Source organism: Nicotiana sylvestris, chromosome 4 (assembly GCF_000393655.2).
Source record: "Nicotiana sylvestris chromosome 4, ASM39365v2, whole genome shotgun sequence".
NCBI lineage: Eukaryota > Viridiplantae > Streptophyta > Magnoliopsida > Solanales > Solanaceae > Nicotiana > Nicotiana sylvestris.
This window is the reverse complement of record NC_091060.1, coordinates 27716981-27730931: the sequence shown is the minus strand read 5'-3', so window position 1 is coordinate 27730931 and position 13951 is coordinate 27716981. Positions and strand designations below refer to the sequence as shown.

At 38.3% G+C, this 13951-nt stretch overlaps 1 protein-coding gene across 1 annotated transcript; it reads right to left on the bottom strand.

Annotated features, from left to right (window-relative positions):
* Positions 1-2926: 2926 nt before the first annotated feature.
* On the bottom strand, positions 2927-9322 carry LOC104246094 (UPF0481 protein At3g47200-like). Its single transcript, XM_070172658.1, has 2 exons — positions 8790-9322; positions 2927-3602 (listed from the first exon to the last, which is right to left on the bottom strand). Exons 1-2 carry the CDS (start codon positions 9320-9322, stop codon positions 2927-2929), a joined length of 1209 nt encoding a protein of 402 aa, XP_070028759.1.
* Between the last annotated feature and the right edge of the window lie 4629 nt (positions 9323-13951).

Below are 13951 nucleotides of genomic sequence, written 5' to 3'. Positions count from 1 at the left end.
GGCTCCTTATAAGGCTTTGTATGGTAGGCAGTGTCGGTCGCCGGTTGGATGGTTTGAGCTGGGAGAGGCTCGGTTGTTAGGTACGGATCTGGTTCAGGATGCCTTGGACAAGGTTAGAGTTATTCAAGATAGGCTTCGTACAGCTCAGTCTAGGCAAAAGAGTTATGCCGACCGCAAGGTTCGTGATTTGGCATTCATGGTCGGTGAGCGGGTATTGCTTCGTGTGTCGCCTATGAAGGGCGTGATGAGATTTGGGAAGAAGGGCAAGCTTAGCCCTATGTTTATTGGCCCATTTGAGATTCTTGATCTAGTGGGAGAGGTGGCTTACAGACTTGCGTTGCCACCGAGCTTATCAGCTGTGCATCCAGTGTTTTATGTGCCCATGCTTTGGAAATATCACGGCGATCCATCCCACGTGTTAGATTTCAGCACTATCCAGTTGGACAATGACTTGTCTTACGAGTAGGAGCCGGTAGCTATTCTAGACCGGCAGGTTTGTCAGTTGAGATCGAAGAGTTTTCCTTTTGTTCATGTTCAGTGGAGAGGTCAGCCCGCTATGGCATCGACCTGGGAGTCTGAGTCCGATGTGCGGAGCCGTTATCCTTATCTTTTCCCCGACTCAAGTACTTCCTTCTTCTGTCCGTTCGAGGACGAATGGTTGTTTTAGAGGTGGAGGATGTGATGACGTCATCACTTGTTTTAAACGTGACTTCTGCGTTCTGAAACCTTAAAAACCTCTTTCGGCATCACCTTGATTTGCGTGCGCAGTCCGGGCGCCTATTCGGAAAGCCATTTTGTGAAAATCTGTGAAAAATGATGAATTTTGCATTTAAAATGAGTTTAAGTTGACTTCAGTCAATATTTTGGGTAAACGGACCCGGACCCATGATTGGACGGTCACGGAGGGTCCATAGGAAAATATAGGACTTGGGCGTATGCCCGGAATTAAATTCCGAGGTCCCAAGTCTGAGAAATGAATTTTTAAAGGAAATTATTTTCTGAAATTGTTTATGAGTTTTGGAAATGAATTGTGATTAAAACTTGATGGTATCGGGCCCGTATTTTGGTTCCGACGCCTGGTACAGGTCTTATATGTAATTTAAGGTAAGTTTGTGAAATTTGGTAAGAAACAGACTTGAAACGACGTGAATCGGATCGTTTTTTTGAAAATTGGAAATTTGAAGTTCTTAAAAAAATTTCATGATTTTGATACTAAATTCATAGTTGTTGATGTTATTTTAGTGATTTGAATGTGCGAGCGAGTCCGTATGATGTTTTTAGGTTGGTGTGCATGTTTGGTTTGGAGCCCCGGGCACTCGGGTGAGTTTTGGATAGGCCATGGGGTGAATTTTTGGACTTAAAGAATTGCAGTCTTCAGCTATTTCTGTGCAAGCCTGTAGCCTGGGTCGCAAATGTGATATCGCAAATGCGAGGGGTATGTCGCAATTGCGAAAGTAGCCCAGGCCAGCCTATCCCGCAATTGCGAGGATTTTGATCGCAAATGTGATCCCCCAGCTTGTGGTCAGTCGTCGCAAATGCGACATGTGGATCGCAATTCCGAGCTCCCAAATGTGAGCCCTTTTCGCAAATGCGAGCATAGCTAAGGTTGGGGTTCGCAATTGCGAACCATGGTCGCAATTCCCCTATCTGCAACCTGCAATTTTTATACTTAGCCGAAAAACTCCCATTTTTCACACTCTTTCAAACCAAAACACTCTTGGGCGATTTTTCAAAGACAACTCTTCTTCCAAATCGATTGTAAGTCAATTTTAACTCGTTTTCTTCAATCATTAACATCTTTTCACTGATTTCAACTCAAAATCAATGATTTTCATGGGAAAAATTGGGTGTTTTGGATAGAACCTAGGTTTTTCAAAAATTGGGGATTTACACCTCGATTTGAGGTCTGATTTCAAAACAAATTATATATTTGGGTTCGTGAGGGAATGGGTAGTCGGGTTTTGGTTCGAACCTCGAGTTTTGACAATGTGGGTCTGGGGGCAATTTTTGACTTTTTGGGGTAAAACTTTAGAAAACTCATTTTCATGCATTAGAATTGATTCATTTAGCGTTTATTGATGTAATTAAGTAACTTGTGGCTAGATATGAGCGAATTGGTGGTGGAATCACGAGGTAAAGCGATAGTAGAGGCTTGAATTGTGTTTGTGGCATCGAGGTAAGTGTTTGGTCTAACCCTAGCTTGAGGGATTAGGAGTATCTATACGTTGGTGTCAAGCATGACCGTGAGTCTTGTATTGTAATTGTTATGACTTCGTTGTAAATTATTGCACTTCTCATGTTATTGAAATATTATTGTTCCCTTGCCGGGATGTTGTTATATTGCTCTTGTTCCCTTATCGGGATGTTGTTATATTGCTCTTGTTCCCTTGCCGGGATTCTTGTGATTGTTGTTGATTTGTAACTGGGATCGGGTAGCACGCCTGCCACAAGATAAATCAAATGGGAGCGGGTGGAATGGGGAAGAAGACGAGAGGAGTTTAGAGAGAGGAATTCTGAGAGAAGTGAAGAACTTCCATTATCTTCTTCTGAAAATGAAATGTATATGTACAAAAGCTATTTATACACTAACACCTACAGTAGAGTTAACCGCCTTTCTACAGTGTTTTTAACCTAACTAACTAACTGATTATACAAATAATATAGCTTAATATAACAATATTCTATAGCCACAACTTGCACTAGCACACCACTCTTCTACAAATATTGGATGGGAAGAAATTAAAATCAATCAAGATATACAAAAAAGGGTGAACTTCAAAAGGATAATATTGATGAAATTTTAATATTGTCAAAAATCATATAAAAATGCAACTAAAGCGATATAGAAAATCTATATATGGAAGGATTGATTCATGATTTCACTCAACATATAACTACGATACAGATCTAGACAAATAAAGTAAAATCAAGATCCTTTCGCGTGAGAATTAAATGGAGATGCATAGTAGGTCTGAAGTAAAGTAAAGAAAAGGAGGGCAGTAGCAGCAAACAAAGCGAGTAGAGACCAGGGACTTGTAAAATAGGTATCTAACAGTTGAGCAATCCAAGTCTGCGACTTTCTGTTACAGTGCTCTCCGATTTGCTCTTTGACATCCTTGTAATTACTTACCACATGTACATAAGTTTTCAATACTCTAAAGACTTGTACCACTTCTTCGTCACTTCCCAGATGGTTGAATATAATCTTGTTTTCTCGTAGCTCTTTCGCATCATTCGGTGAAAGCACAAGTGTTTTCATGAAATATATGTAAGCAGACACAGAGCAATCACAAGGATTACCTGGACAGCTCTCATAAGCTATCATGTTCCGGAAAAATACTCTAGTATACTCAGATACATACCAACATGGAAGTGAGAGTGTCGCATAGTAACAATGAGACGTAAACCTTACAGCCTTAAAAGAACCGAACCCGCTTGGCATAAAACGAACACCCTTTGATTTCAGATCCATTACTGAATGAAACATATCGGATGATTCTGTTACCATCGGGTTGCCTTCTTTCTTGTTACATCGATTGTTGAATTTGGGCAAAACTATTTGTCCCACATCGGTGGGAAGAGAAGGGTTGGGGGGATTTCCCCTATAAAAGAAGGCTTAATGTTTAGGATTTAAACACACCTCTCATTTGCCTTCTCATTTGTTTAAGGCATTTGTATCTTCTCTCTTTAGTATTATTTCACTTGTATTTTTGGAGTGAAATAAAATATTGGTTGTGTCCGAGGAGTAGGCAAAATTAGCTGAACCTCGTAAATTCTGGTGTTCCCTTTATTGTTGCTTTATTGTCTTATTTATTATTTGGTGGCTGTCATAATTTTTGGTATAGTAGTTGTGACTTATTCACACTATATACATTTGGCTTCCGCAACAATTGGTATCAGAGCCAAGGTACTGTCTAAGTATGCTCTGTGGTTGCAGCATAGTCTGATCTTCCACATCAGAAAAGATTTATCTTGGTAACTGAGTCAAGGTTCTGTCTGAGTATGCTCTGTAGTTGCAGCTTAGTCTGATCTTCTACATCAGAAAGGAAATAATCTTGATTTGTGTCGTCAGCTATTAAATAATATTTGTGTCAAATATGGGAGACAATAAACAAGAAGAATCTACATCAAGTGTCAACAATACGTCATCATTGGCATCTTCGCTTATGACAAGAATTGTGTCAAATGCGAAATTTGCGGTAGAAATTTTTGACGGGTCCGGACATTTTGGGATGTGGCAAGGCGAGGTTCTAGATGTCCTTTTTCAACAAGGGCTAGATCTGGCCATTGAAGAAAAGAAACCAGATGTTATTGGAGAAGAAGATTGGAGAATTATCAACCGTGTTGCTTGCGGTACCATTCGATCCTACCTTGCTAGAGAGCAGAAATATCCATACACAAAGGAAACTTCTGCAAGTAAATTATGGAAAGCACTGGAGGATAAATTTTTGAAGAAAAACAGTCAAAATAAATTGTACATGAAGAAGAGACTGTTTCACTTCACCTATGTTCCTGGTACCACGATGAATGAACATATCACCAGTTTCAATAAGTTGGTCACAGATTTGCAAAATATGGATACAACTTATGATGATGGTGACTTGGCCTTAATGTTGTTGGCGTCACTTCCTGATGAGTACGAGCACCTTGAAACTACTCTACTCCATGGAAATGACGAAATTTCTCTCAGAGAAGTTTGTTCAGCTTTGTACAGCTATGAACAAAGAAAGCGAGAAAAACAGAAGGGCGGAGAAGGAGAAGCACTGTTTGTGAGGGGTCGTCCTCAAAATCAAACGAGGACAAAGAAGGGAAGATCCAAGTCAAGATCCAGACCCAGCAAAGATGAATGTGCCTTTTGTCGAGAAAAAGGGCACTGGAAGAAAGACTGTCCGAAGTTGAAGAATAAGGCCAAACATAACAATGGAAAGGCCATTATGGATTCAAATGTAGCTGATTGTGATGATTCAGACTTCTCATTAGTTACAACAGAGTCATCAACATCATCAGACATATGGTTGATGGACTCGGCTTGTAGCTATCATATGTGTCCCAATAGGGACTGGTTCGTGGAATTTCAAGAAGGAGAATATGGAGTCGTCCACACAGCGGATAACAGCCCTCTTACCTCATATGGCATTGGTTCAATACGATTAAGGAACCATGATGGAATGATCAGAACATTGATAGATGTTCGATATGTACCGGATTTGAAGAAGAATCTCATCTCTGTGGGAGCCCTAGAATCAAAAGGGTTCAAAATCATTGCAGAAAATGGAGTGATGAGAGTATGCTCTGGTGCACTAGTGGTAATGAAGGCTAATCGGAAGAATAATAATATGTACCGCTATCGTGGCAGTACAGTTATTGGGACAGCGACAGTAACATCCAGTGACGACAAAGAGGCAGAAGCAACCAAGCTATGGCACATGCGCTTGGGACATGCTGGAGGAAAATCCTTGAAAACTCTATCAGATCAAGGATTGTTAAAAGGAGTAAAGGCTTGCAACTTGGAGTTTTGTGAGCATTGTGTCAAAGGGAAACAGACAAGGGTTAAATTTGGTACAACGATCCATAATACTAAAGGCATTTTGGATTATGTACACTCTGATGTTTGGGGTCCTTCCAAAACACCTTCATTGGGTGGGAAGCACTATTTTGTAACCTTTGTTGATGATTTTTCTCGAAGAGTGTGGGTGTATACAATGAAAAACAAAGATGAAGTGCTGGGAATTTTTCTCAAATGGAAGACGATGGTGGAGAATCAAACAGGCAGGAGGATCAAGTGTATTCGCACAGACAATGGAGGTGAATACAAAAATGATCATTTCAATAAGGTCTGTGAAAATGATGGCATCGTCCGACACTTCACTGTTAGACATACACCACAACAGAATGGAGTGGCAGAACGTATGAACCGGACCTTGCTGGAGAAGGTACGGTGTATGTTGTCCAATGCTGGCTTGGGCAAAGAATTTTGGGCTGAGGCAATTACATATGCATGCCACCTCATTAATCGTCTACCATCTGCTGCTATTGATGGCAAAACACCATTTGAAAAATGGTACGGAAAACCTGCTGTAGATTATAACTCTTTGCACGTGTTTGGCTCAACTGCATATTATCATGTGACGGAGTCAAAATTGGATCCAAGGGCAAAGAAGGCTATTTTTATGGGAATTACTTCTGGAGTCAAAGGATATCGCTTATGGTGTCCTATGACAAAGAAAGTAATATTCAGCAGAGATGTTACCTTTGATGAATTTGCTATGGTAAATAAGGTAACAGAAGATACCAAACAAAATGAAGGTGCTTCTAAGCAGGTGGAGTTTGAGGGAAAATTTATTTTTCCTACACAAGAAGCAGAGGAGGAAACAAATGAAAATTACCCTCTGGAAGGAGAGCCAGTAGAGGAGATTCCAACTCAGGAATCTCAACAACAACTTGAATCAATAGCAACCAGCAGGCCAAAAAGAACAATAACGAAACCTGTTCGTCTCATAGAGACGGTTGCTTGTGCAACCTCAATTGTAGCTGATGATGTTCCTACTACTTACAAAGACGTTGTCCAAAGTTCAGAAGAAGATAAGTGGAGGATTGCCATGAATGATGAAATACAGTCCCTTCATCAGAATCATACATGGAGATTGGCCAATCTCCCGAAGGGAAAGAAAGCAATTGGGTGCAAATGGGTATTTGCAAAGAAGGAAGGATTTCCTAACCAAGTAGATGTTCGCTACAAAGCAAGATTGGTGGCCAAAGGATATGCTCAAAAGGAGGGAATTGATTACAATGAAGTGTTTTCTCCAGTTGTAAAACATTCCTCCATTAGAATTATGTTGGCTTTGGTAGCACAATTGGATTTGGAACTAGTTCAGATGGATGTAAAAACTGCGTTTTTACATGGAAACTTGGAGGAGGAAATCTACATGACTCAGCCAGAAGGATTCAAAGTTGCTGGAAAAGAAAATATGGTGTGCAAACTTGAAAAATCGTTGTACGGATTGAAACAATCTTCTAGACAATGGTACAAGCGATTTGACGAGTTTATGTTGCGGCAAGGGTACAAGAGAAGCAAATACGATCATTGTGTGTATTTGCACAAGCTTAAAGATGGTTCCTTTGTATATCTTCTCCTATATGTTGATGATATGTTGATAGCTTCCAAGAATTCGGAAGAAATTGATAAGTTGAAGATTCAACTGAAGAAGGAGTTCGAGATGAAGGATTTGGGTGAGGCAAAGAAAATTCTTGGCATGGAGATAATTAGAGATAGACGTTCAAAGAAACTCTGTTTATCTCAAAAGGAATATTTGAAGAGAGTACTTCAACGTTTTGGCATAGATGACAAGACTAAGCCAGTTAGTACTCCACTTGCTTCCCATTTTAAGCTAAGTACTACTATGTCGCCAATGGATGAAGCTGAACGAGAGTATATGTCAAAGGTACCATACGCAAATGTTGTTGGTAGCTTGATGTATGCAATGGTTTGCACAAGGCCTGACATTTCACAAGTTGTTGGAGTTATTAGCAGATATATGCACAATCCAGGGAAGGAGCATTGGCAAGCTGTGAAGTGGATTCTACGGTATATTCATAATACTGTAGATGTCGGGTTAGTTTTTGAGCAGGAAGACAATCAGTCTGTAGTTGGATATTGTGACTCAGATTTTGCGGGTGATATGGACAAACGAAGATCAACTACTGGTTATGTGTTTACTTTTGCAAAGGCACCAGTTAGTTGGAAGTCTACTTTGCAGTCAACAGTTGCTTTGTCTACAACAGAGGCAGAGTACATGGCTATTACAGAGGCTGTGAAAGAGGCAGTTTGGCTTCAAGGATTGCTAAAGGAGCTTGGTGTTGAACAAAAAGGTATCACAATTTTTTGTGATAGTCAAAGTGCTATTCAATTAGCGAAGAACCAAGTTTATCATGCAAGGACGAAGCACATTGATGTTCGGTATCATTTCGTACGAGAAATCATAGAAGAAGGTGGAGTCACAGTGAAGAAAATTCATACTACGGATAATCCTGCTGATATGCTGACAAAGGTGGTGACTGCGGTCAAGTTTCAACATTGTTTGGATTTGATCAACATTGTTGAAAACTGAAGATTGAAGATGAAGACACAATCAAAATTTGTTATTGAGAGAAAATTGAAGATGTGGAATTTTGCCAAGGTGGAGATTTGTTGAATTTGGGCAAAACTATTTGTCCCACATCGGTGGGAAGAGAAGGGTTGGGGGGATTTCCCCCTATAAAAGAAGGCTTAATGTTTAGGATTTAAACACACCTCTCATTTGCCTTCTCATCTGTTTAAGGCATTTGTATCTTCTCTCTTTAGTATTATTTCACTTGTATTTTTGGAGTGAAATAAAATATTGGTTGTGTCCGAGGAGTAGGCAAAATTAGCCGAACCTCGTAAATTCTGGTGTTCCCTTTATTGTTGCTTTATTGTCTTATTTATTATTTGGTGGCTGTCATAATTTTTGGTATAGTAGTTGTGACTTATTCACACTATATACATTTGGCTTCCGCAACAATTGGTATCAGAGCCAAGGTACTGTCTTAGTATGCTCTGTGGTTGCAGCATAGTCTGATCTTCCACATCAGAAAAGATTTATCTTGGTAACTGTGTCAAGATTCTGTCTTAGTATGCTCTGTGGTTGCAGCTTAGTCTGATCTTCCACACCAGAAAGGAAATAATCTTGATTTGTGTCGTCAGCTATTAAATAATATTTGTGTCAAAGATGGGAGACAATAAACAAGAAGAATCTACATCAAGTGTCAACAATACGTCATCATTGACATCTTCGCTTATGACAAGAATTGTGTGAATCCCAAAAGGAACCTGATTTTCAAGCAAAAACATATCACGTCGAACAAGAGAAAGAACTCCATAACCAAGATGCCAAAAAAAAGTGTCACCTTTATAGTAATTATTGTGCGACCTCTGGGTTATGAACTCGATAAAATTTAGAACGAAACATGCATCAAGAAGCATCATTTGAGCAAAAGCATTGTCGTCAATACATGTATCTTCCATGTCGTAGTAACAACTTTTAGCATCTTCGATCTCCTCGAGAATTTTTTTGAGGAAGAAATCTTGGTCTTTACCACTGCCATGAATAAACAATTGTAAAGCCACAGGCTTGGAATCCTCGACAAACTTGAGCTTCGGCTTTCCACGGTGGTAAGGCCCCAACGAAACAACTTTAGGACCATAATCATCGTTGTTCCGATCCTCAAGTCTCATGAATAGTGGAATTTTTGGTATTTGAGGAAATCGTATAGCATCTTGTATGAAGATACTAATGTCATCCATTTCTATTTCAGGTTCTAAGGATACTTTCTTGTTCTACCTTCATGAGTGAATAAGCAATGTTTATTTAATTAGCAATAATAGGAAAAAAAAAAATTAACCACCCCAATCAGTAAAAAGATAAGACCGGTGAAAAGTAATTAGAACAAAGAATCAACTATTTCCTCCCTCCATCAACCTATTTCTTTTTTGGTCCGTTCCAAAAAGAATGACCCCTTTAAAATTTGAAAACAATTTAGCATAAAATTTCAATTCTACCCTTAATGAGAAACTTTCATAATCACACAAATACTGTGAACCCCTTTTTGAGTTGTTTAGGACCACAAATTCCAGAAGTTTTCATTTTCTCTTAAAGTTCGTGTCTAGTCAAACAAGTTCACATATATTGGAACAGATGAGATATTTATATATCAGAAATTCCTTACTCCTCATTTTAAGTGAGCCTTTGACTAGACACAAAATTTAAGAAAATTAAAATTTGTGGTCTTAAATACTCCTACATTATGATATTTCTATTGCTGTAAAGTTATTTCATTGATAGTGAAACAACAAGTATAGATTTAAATTGTTGGAAAGCATTAGAAGAGAGTCTTTTCTTTTTTTGGAATCGACTAAAAAAGTGTCCCATAAAATATAACAAAGGTAACATGGAATTAAATGCTAAGCTGGTTCTACGGAAAATAAATTTAGTACATCTTCTAAATAAACATTAAAAAAAATTATTTTCTCATGAAAAATATTTTTTAAAAAAAATAACCACGCATATACTCCATTCGTTCACTATAACTTCTACACATTAAAGGCAGAACTACGAAATTAGACCGTCTACACATTAAAACTTCTGATTGACCCATTCTGGCTTAATATAATGTCTGAGACTTCTAATTCACTTCAATATAGGAGGTTAGAGTTTAATCCCAAGCATCTCTTCTTTTTTTTTTAATATGAACTGTTCAAAATTCATTAGTTCGACTAATTCAACATCGAATAAGCTCAATAAAAACATAAAATAATCGTCATTCCAATCCGAAATCTTTAATTAAAAATTAATAATCCCTACCATACCCTTGTCCTATCTAAACTAAAGGATTTCGTGAAAATGTAAATTACAGACAATATATATATCATAAAAAGGGAAAACTCACAGACTTAGCCGATCGACGAACACCTTTTGTTGACAGGGACTCAATTAACTTGCTCTACAAATGAATTTATAAGCGACATTCCTAGGACACTCATTCACAGTCTTAAATGATGGAGCAAATGGGACTATGACAAACTACCTACCGATGGACCCATTGACTCATTGACTTAGCCAAAGAAAAGTATTCACTCCATTTCAATTTAATTATGTGACATAATTTTGACTGGCATACGAAGATTTAAAAGATGATGACTTTTAAAACTTATGATCTTAAATATGTTATAACATAAGTGATAATAGGCGAAATCTAGGTGATTTAGTTATTGTTTATGCTTCCGCTTGATTATATTCCGATGTCATATTATGGTCAATTGATGAAAAATAGGCTCTAATTGTGATATGTATACATTGCAGGATGAGGAGCCTAAATAATGCTTTCAAGAGGATATTGGAATGATTTGTGAGCAAGAACAACCCCTAGGAGTCGAGTGTGCGCAAGGACGAGACGGAAAAATGGACGGAATCGAGCTTCAGAAGCGCGCTAAGTAACGCGCTAACTCCAAACTTCACGCAATAGTTCGCGAGCTTTTCTGCCTGGAATCCAAGAGAAACGCGCGAACTCCATACTTAGCGCAGTAGTTCGCGCGTGTCCGATCCGGAGAAACGTTGCTTGGGGGTAAAATTGGAAATCTGGAGGGAAACCCACTTAACCTATATAAAATCAAGCTCGCCCAAGGTTAAAAAAGGAAGGTTTTCATAGTTTAGGGCAAGAAATAGAGAGGCAAGAGGGGGAGGACGTTTTTGATAGTAAAACACAAGCATAGAGCCGCCGTGGAGGCCGGAATTCATCGGGTTTCATCTTTCTTCCTCCAATTTTAGTAATTTTTATGTTTCTTTGTATGAGTTGTTGTTTGGCTACCATGTCTATGTGGAGCTAAACTTCACGTTCTAGGGTTGTGGTTCTTTCATGACTATTGTTATTCGGATATTGAGTTTGATTTCTTAGTTTATAATATTGGTTTATTTATTCAATCATGCACTTAATTATTTGATTGCTTGATCACCAATTGAATACTATCTACGAATCTTGAATTGAACTCGAAAGTGGGAATTCTAGATTGCATATAGGATTGAATAGAGCAAGTTCTTGAACCTGGGCATCGGGGAACGGATTCGCGGTTAGGATAGATATATACCTAATTGCCTTGCTTGGTTGATTTAAAGGAATTATAAATGTGTTCTTGTTGATTCTAACTCCATAGGCATATAGGCGTTAGGTTAGCTTGAATAGGCGAGCAAGAACTCGTCAGATTCTTATGAGCAATATTAACCCTGTCAACCAATAAACTAGGTAAATTAGTTAGTCAATTCAATAGAAGAATACAATAGGATTGTTAGATAGCCCATAACCCTAGATCGTTTTCATTACATTGATATCATAAAAATCTTCTATCCTTTGCCTCAGAGTTCCATTATTTTTTTTTTCAATTAGTTTAGAATCAAATACTTCTAGGTTTAATTCTTGTATAGATAATTATGATAGTCTAATTTAGTTAATAGTTAATCACAAGTCCTCGTGGGATCAACACCCGACTTTTAGTCACTGTTTTACTTGACGACCGTGTATACTTACGTGTGTGTTTGGTCGCAACAAGTTTTTGACGTTGTTGCCGGGGACTTAGAAATTAACTAGTCTTCTAGATGAGACATTGAATTTTTTTTTTATTCATTTTTTTGTTTTAGTTTAGTTAATATTTTTTTATTTATTTTAACATGGAATCTTGGAATGAAAGTTATTCAAATGATGGTTATTCTTATTTTGATGATCCTTGTCCATATTGTGGAGGACCGCACTGGTGAAAAAATTGTCAGAATGTTCCCGGAAACGAGTTGTGCGCACAATCTCAATCCTTTGAGTGGAATATTTGTAATATGTGTGGTGGTCAAGATGGCCACTGGGATGGTTGTCCTAATTCTTTTCATCCTTCTCTGAGCCCTTATTATGATCATTCTAATAATGTTTGTGAGTTTGATAGGGGCAATGAAGTACAAGATATGGAACCTGATGCATATATTAGGGATATTTTAAAGCAAGTAGTAGAGCAACAGGATGAACTCAAAAAAGATATGAAAAGAATGAGGGCAACAATCACAAGAATGAAGGCCAATATAGAAAAATTGAATGAAGATAGTGAGTACCAGCAAGAGGAAAATTTTGAAAAAGAGGAGATTTTGAGTGAAACTTGGCTGGTGGAACAAGCTGAAAGATTGGAGATATATGAGGCTCAACGTGAGAAAATTACAGATGGGATACAAGACCTAATAGAAGGAAGAACTAAAATAGGACAAGAGATCGAAAATTTTGGCACTGCTATTCATGACTTGGGAGCTCAATTGATTGCAATGGTTGATGCGTCTGACGCCCAACAAAATAGTTCTGAGTTGTGTGAAACTGAAAAGGAGCTTATACGCCAATTCGAGGAGCTAAAATTGGAGAGTCAATCATTCGAGCGTACTTTTATTAATGATGTCCATGTTGAGGAAAACACTCTAGAGTCATGTGAGGAAGTAGATAATGTTATATTTGAAGACTCTAGTGTGTGTACATATGGGGATGTAACTAGTGATACAATTCTAGAGTTGGGGCATACTGCTCCTCATTCCATACATTTTTCAACATTGTGTTTGGATGATGACATGAAAATCGAGTCATCTGAGCCTTTAGGGGAGCCAATGTACGGGGACCTGGGTGCTTATATCCTGGAATGTATCATGCTAGAGAGACATAATTACATACCTCATTTGAAAGCCAAAAAGTGTAGAACACGATATTGGTTGCTTGGCCCTGTTAAATTTGTCTCACCACCCCTTGAGCATAGCAAAAAGCTTGAAGCCAAATTGGGGGCTCAATTTATAAGTTCGAGGTGGAGGCAAAAAGTGGTTCACGTCGTGCCGCGATGTTAAATTAGGCGCTTGTTGGGAGGCAACCCAGTTTTACTGCTTTCTTTTATTTTTATTTATTTTTGTTTATTTTAGTTTTCTATCTTTGTAGCATTTTTTGTAGGATTATGAGCATAGAATAAAAGCCACTGAAAGTGTGCAAATGCGAGCCAGCTGGTTGGAACTAGTGTGAGGTACCCGCACAAAGGACCACCCTTGAGAGAAGTCTAAGTACCCCGTGAGCTGCTAGTGCTTCGGCCTTTGGCCTTTCAGGGAGTTTCTTGTCCACCCTTGTTATTTTTGCTTTATTTGTGCATTGGGGACATTGCACTCTTTTAAGTGTGGGGTGGGAGAATTCCTTTGGATACTTAGCTTTTTAGTAGTTTAGCTTCTTATTTCTTTTCTTCGTAGTTGTGTAGTATTTTAGTAGATTAATTTTTTATGTGGAAAACAAGAAAAATCAAAAAAAAAATTGAAAAAGGTAGAAAAATTAGACTTTTCCCGACGATGGATCTCTTAGACAGTTTTCTTGAGCGACTGAGTCGAAA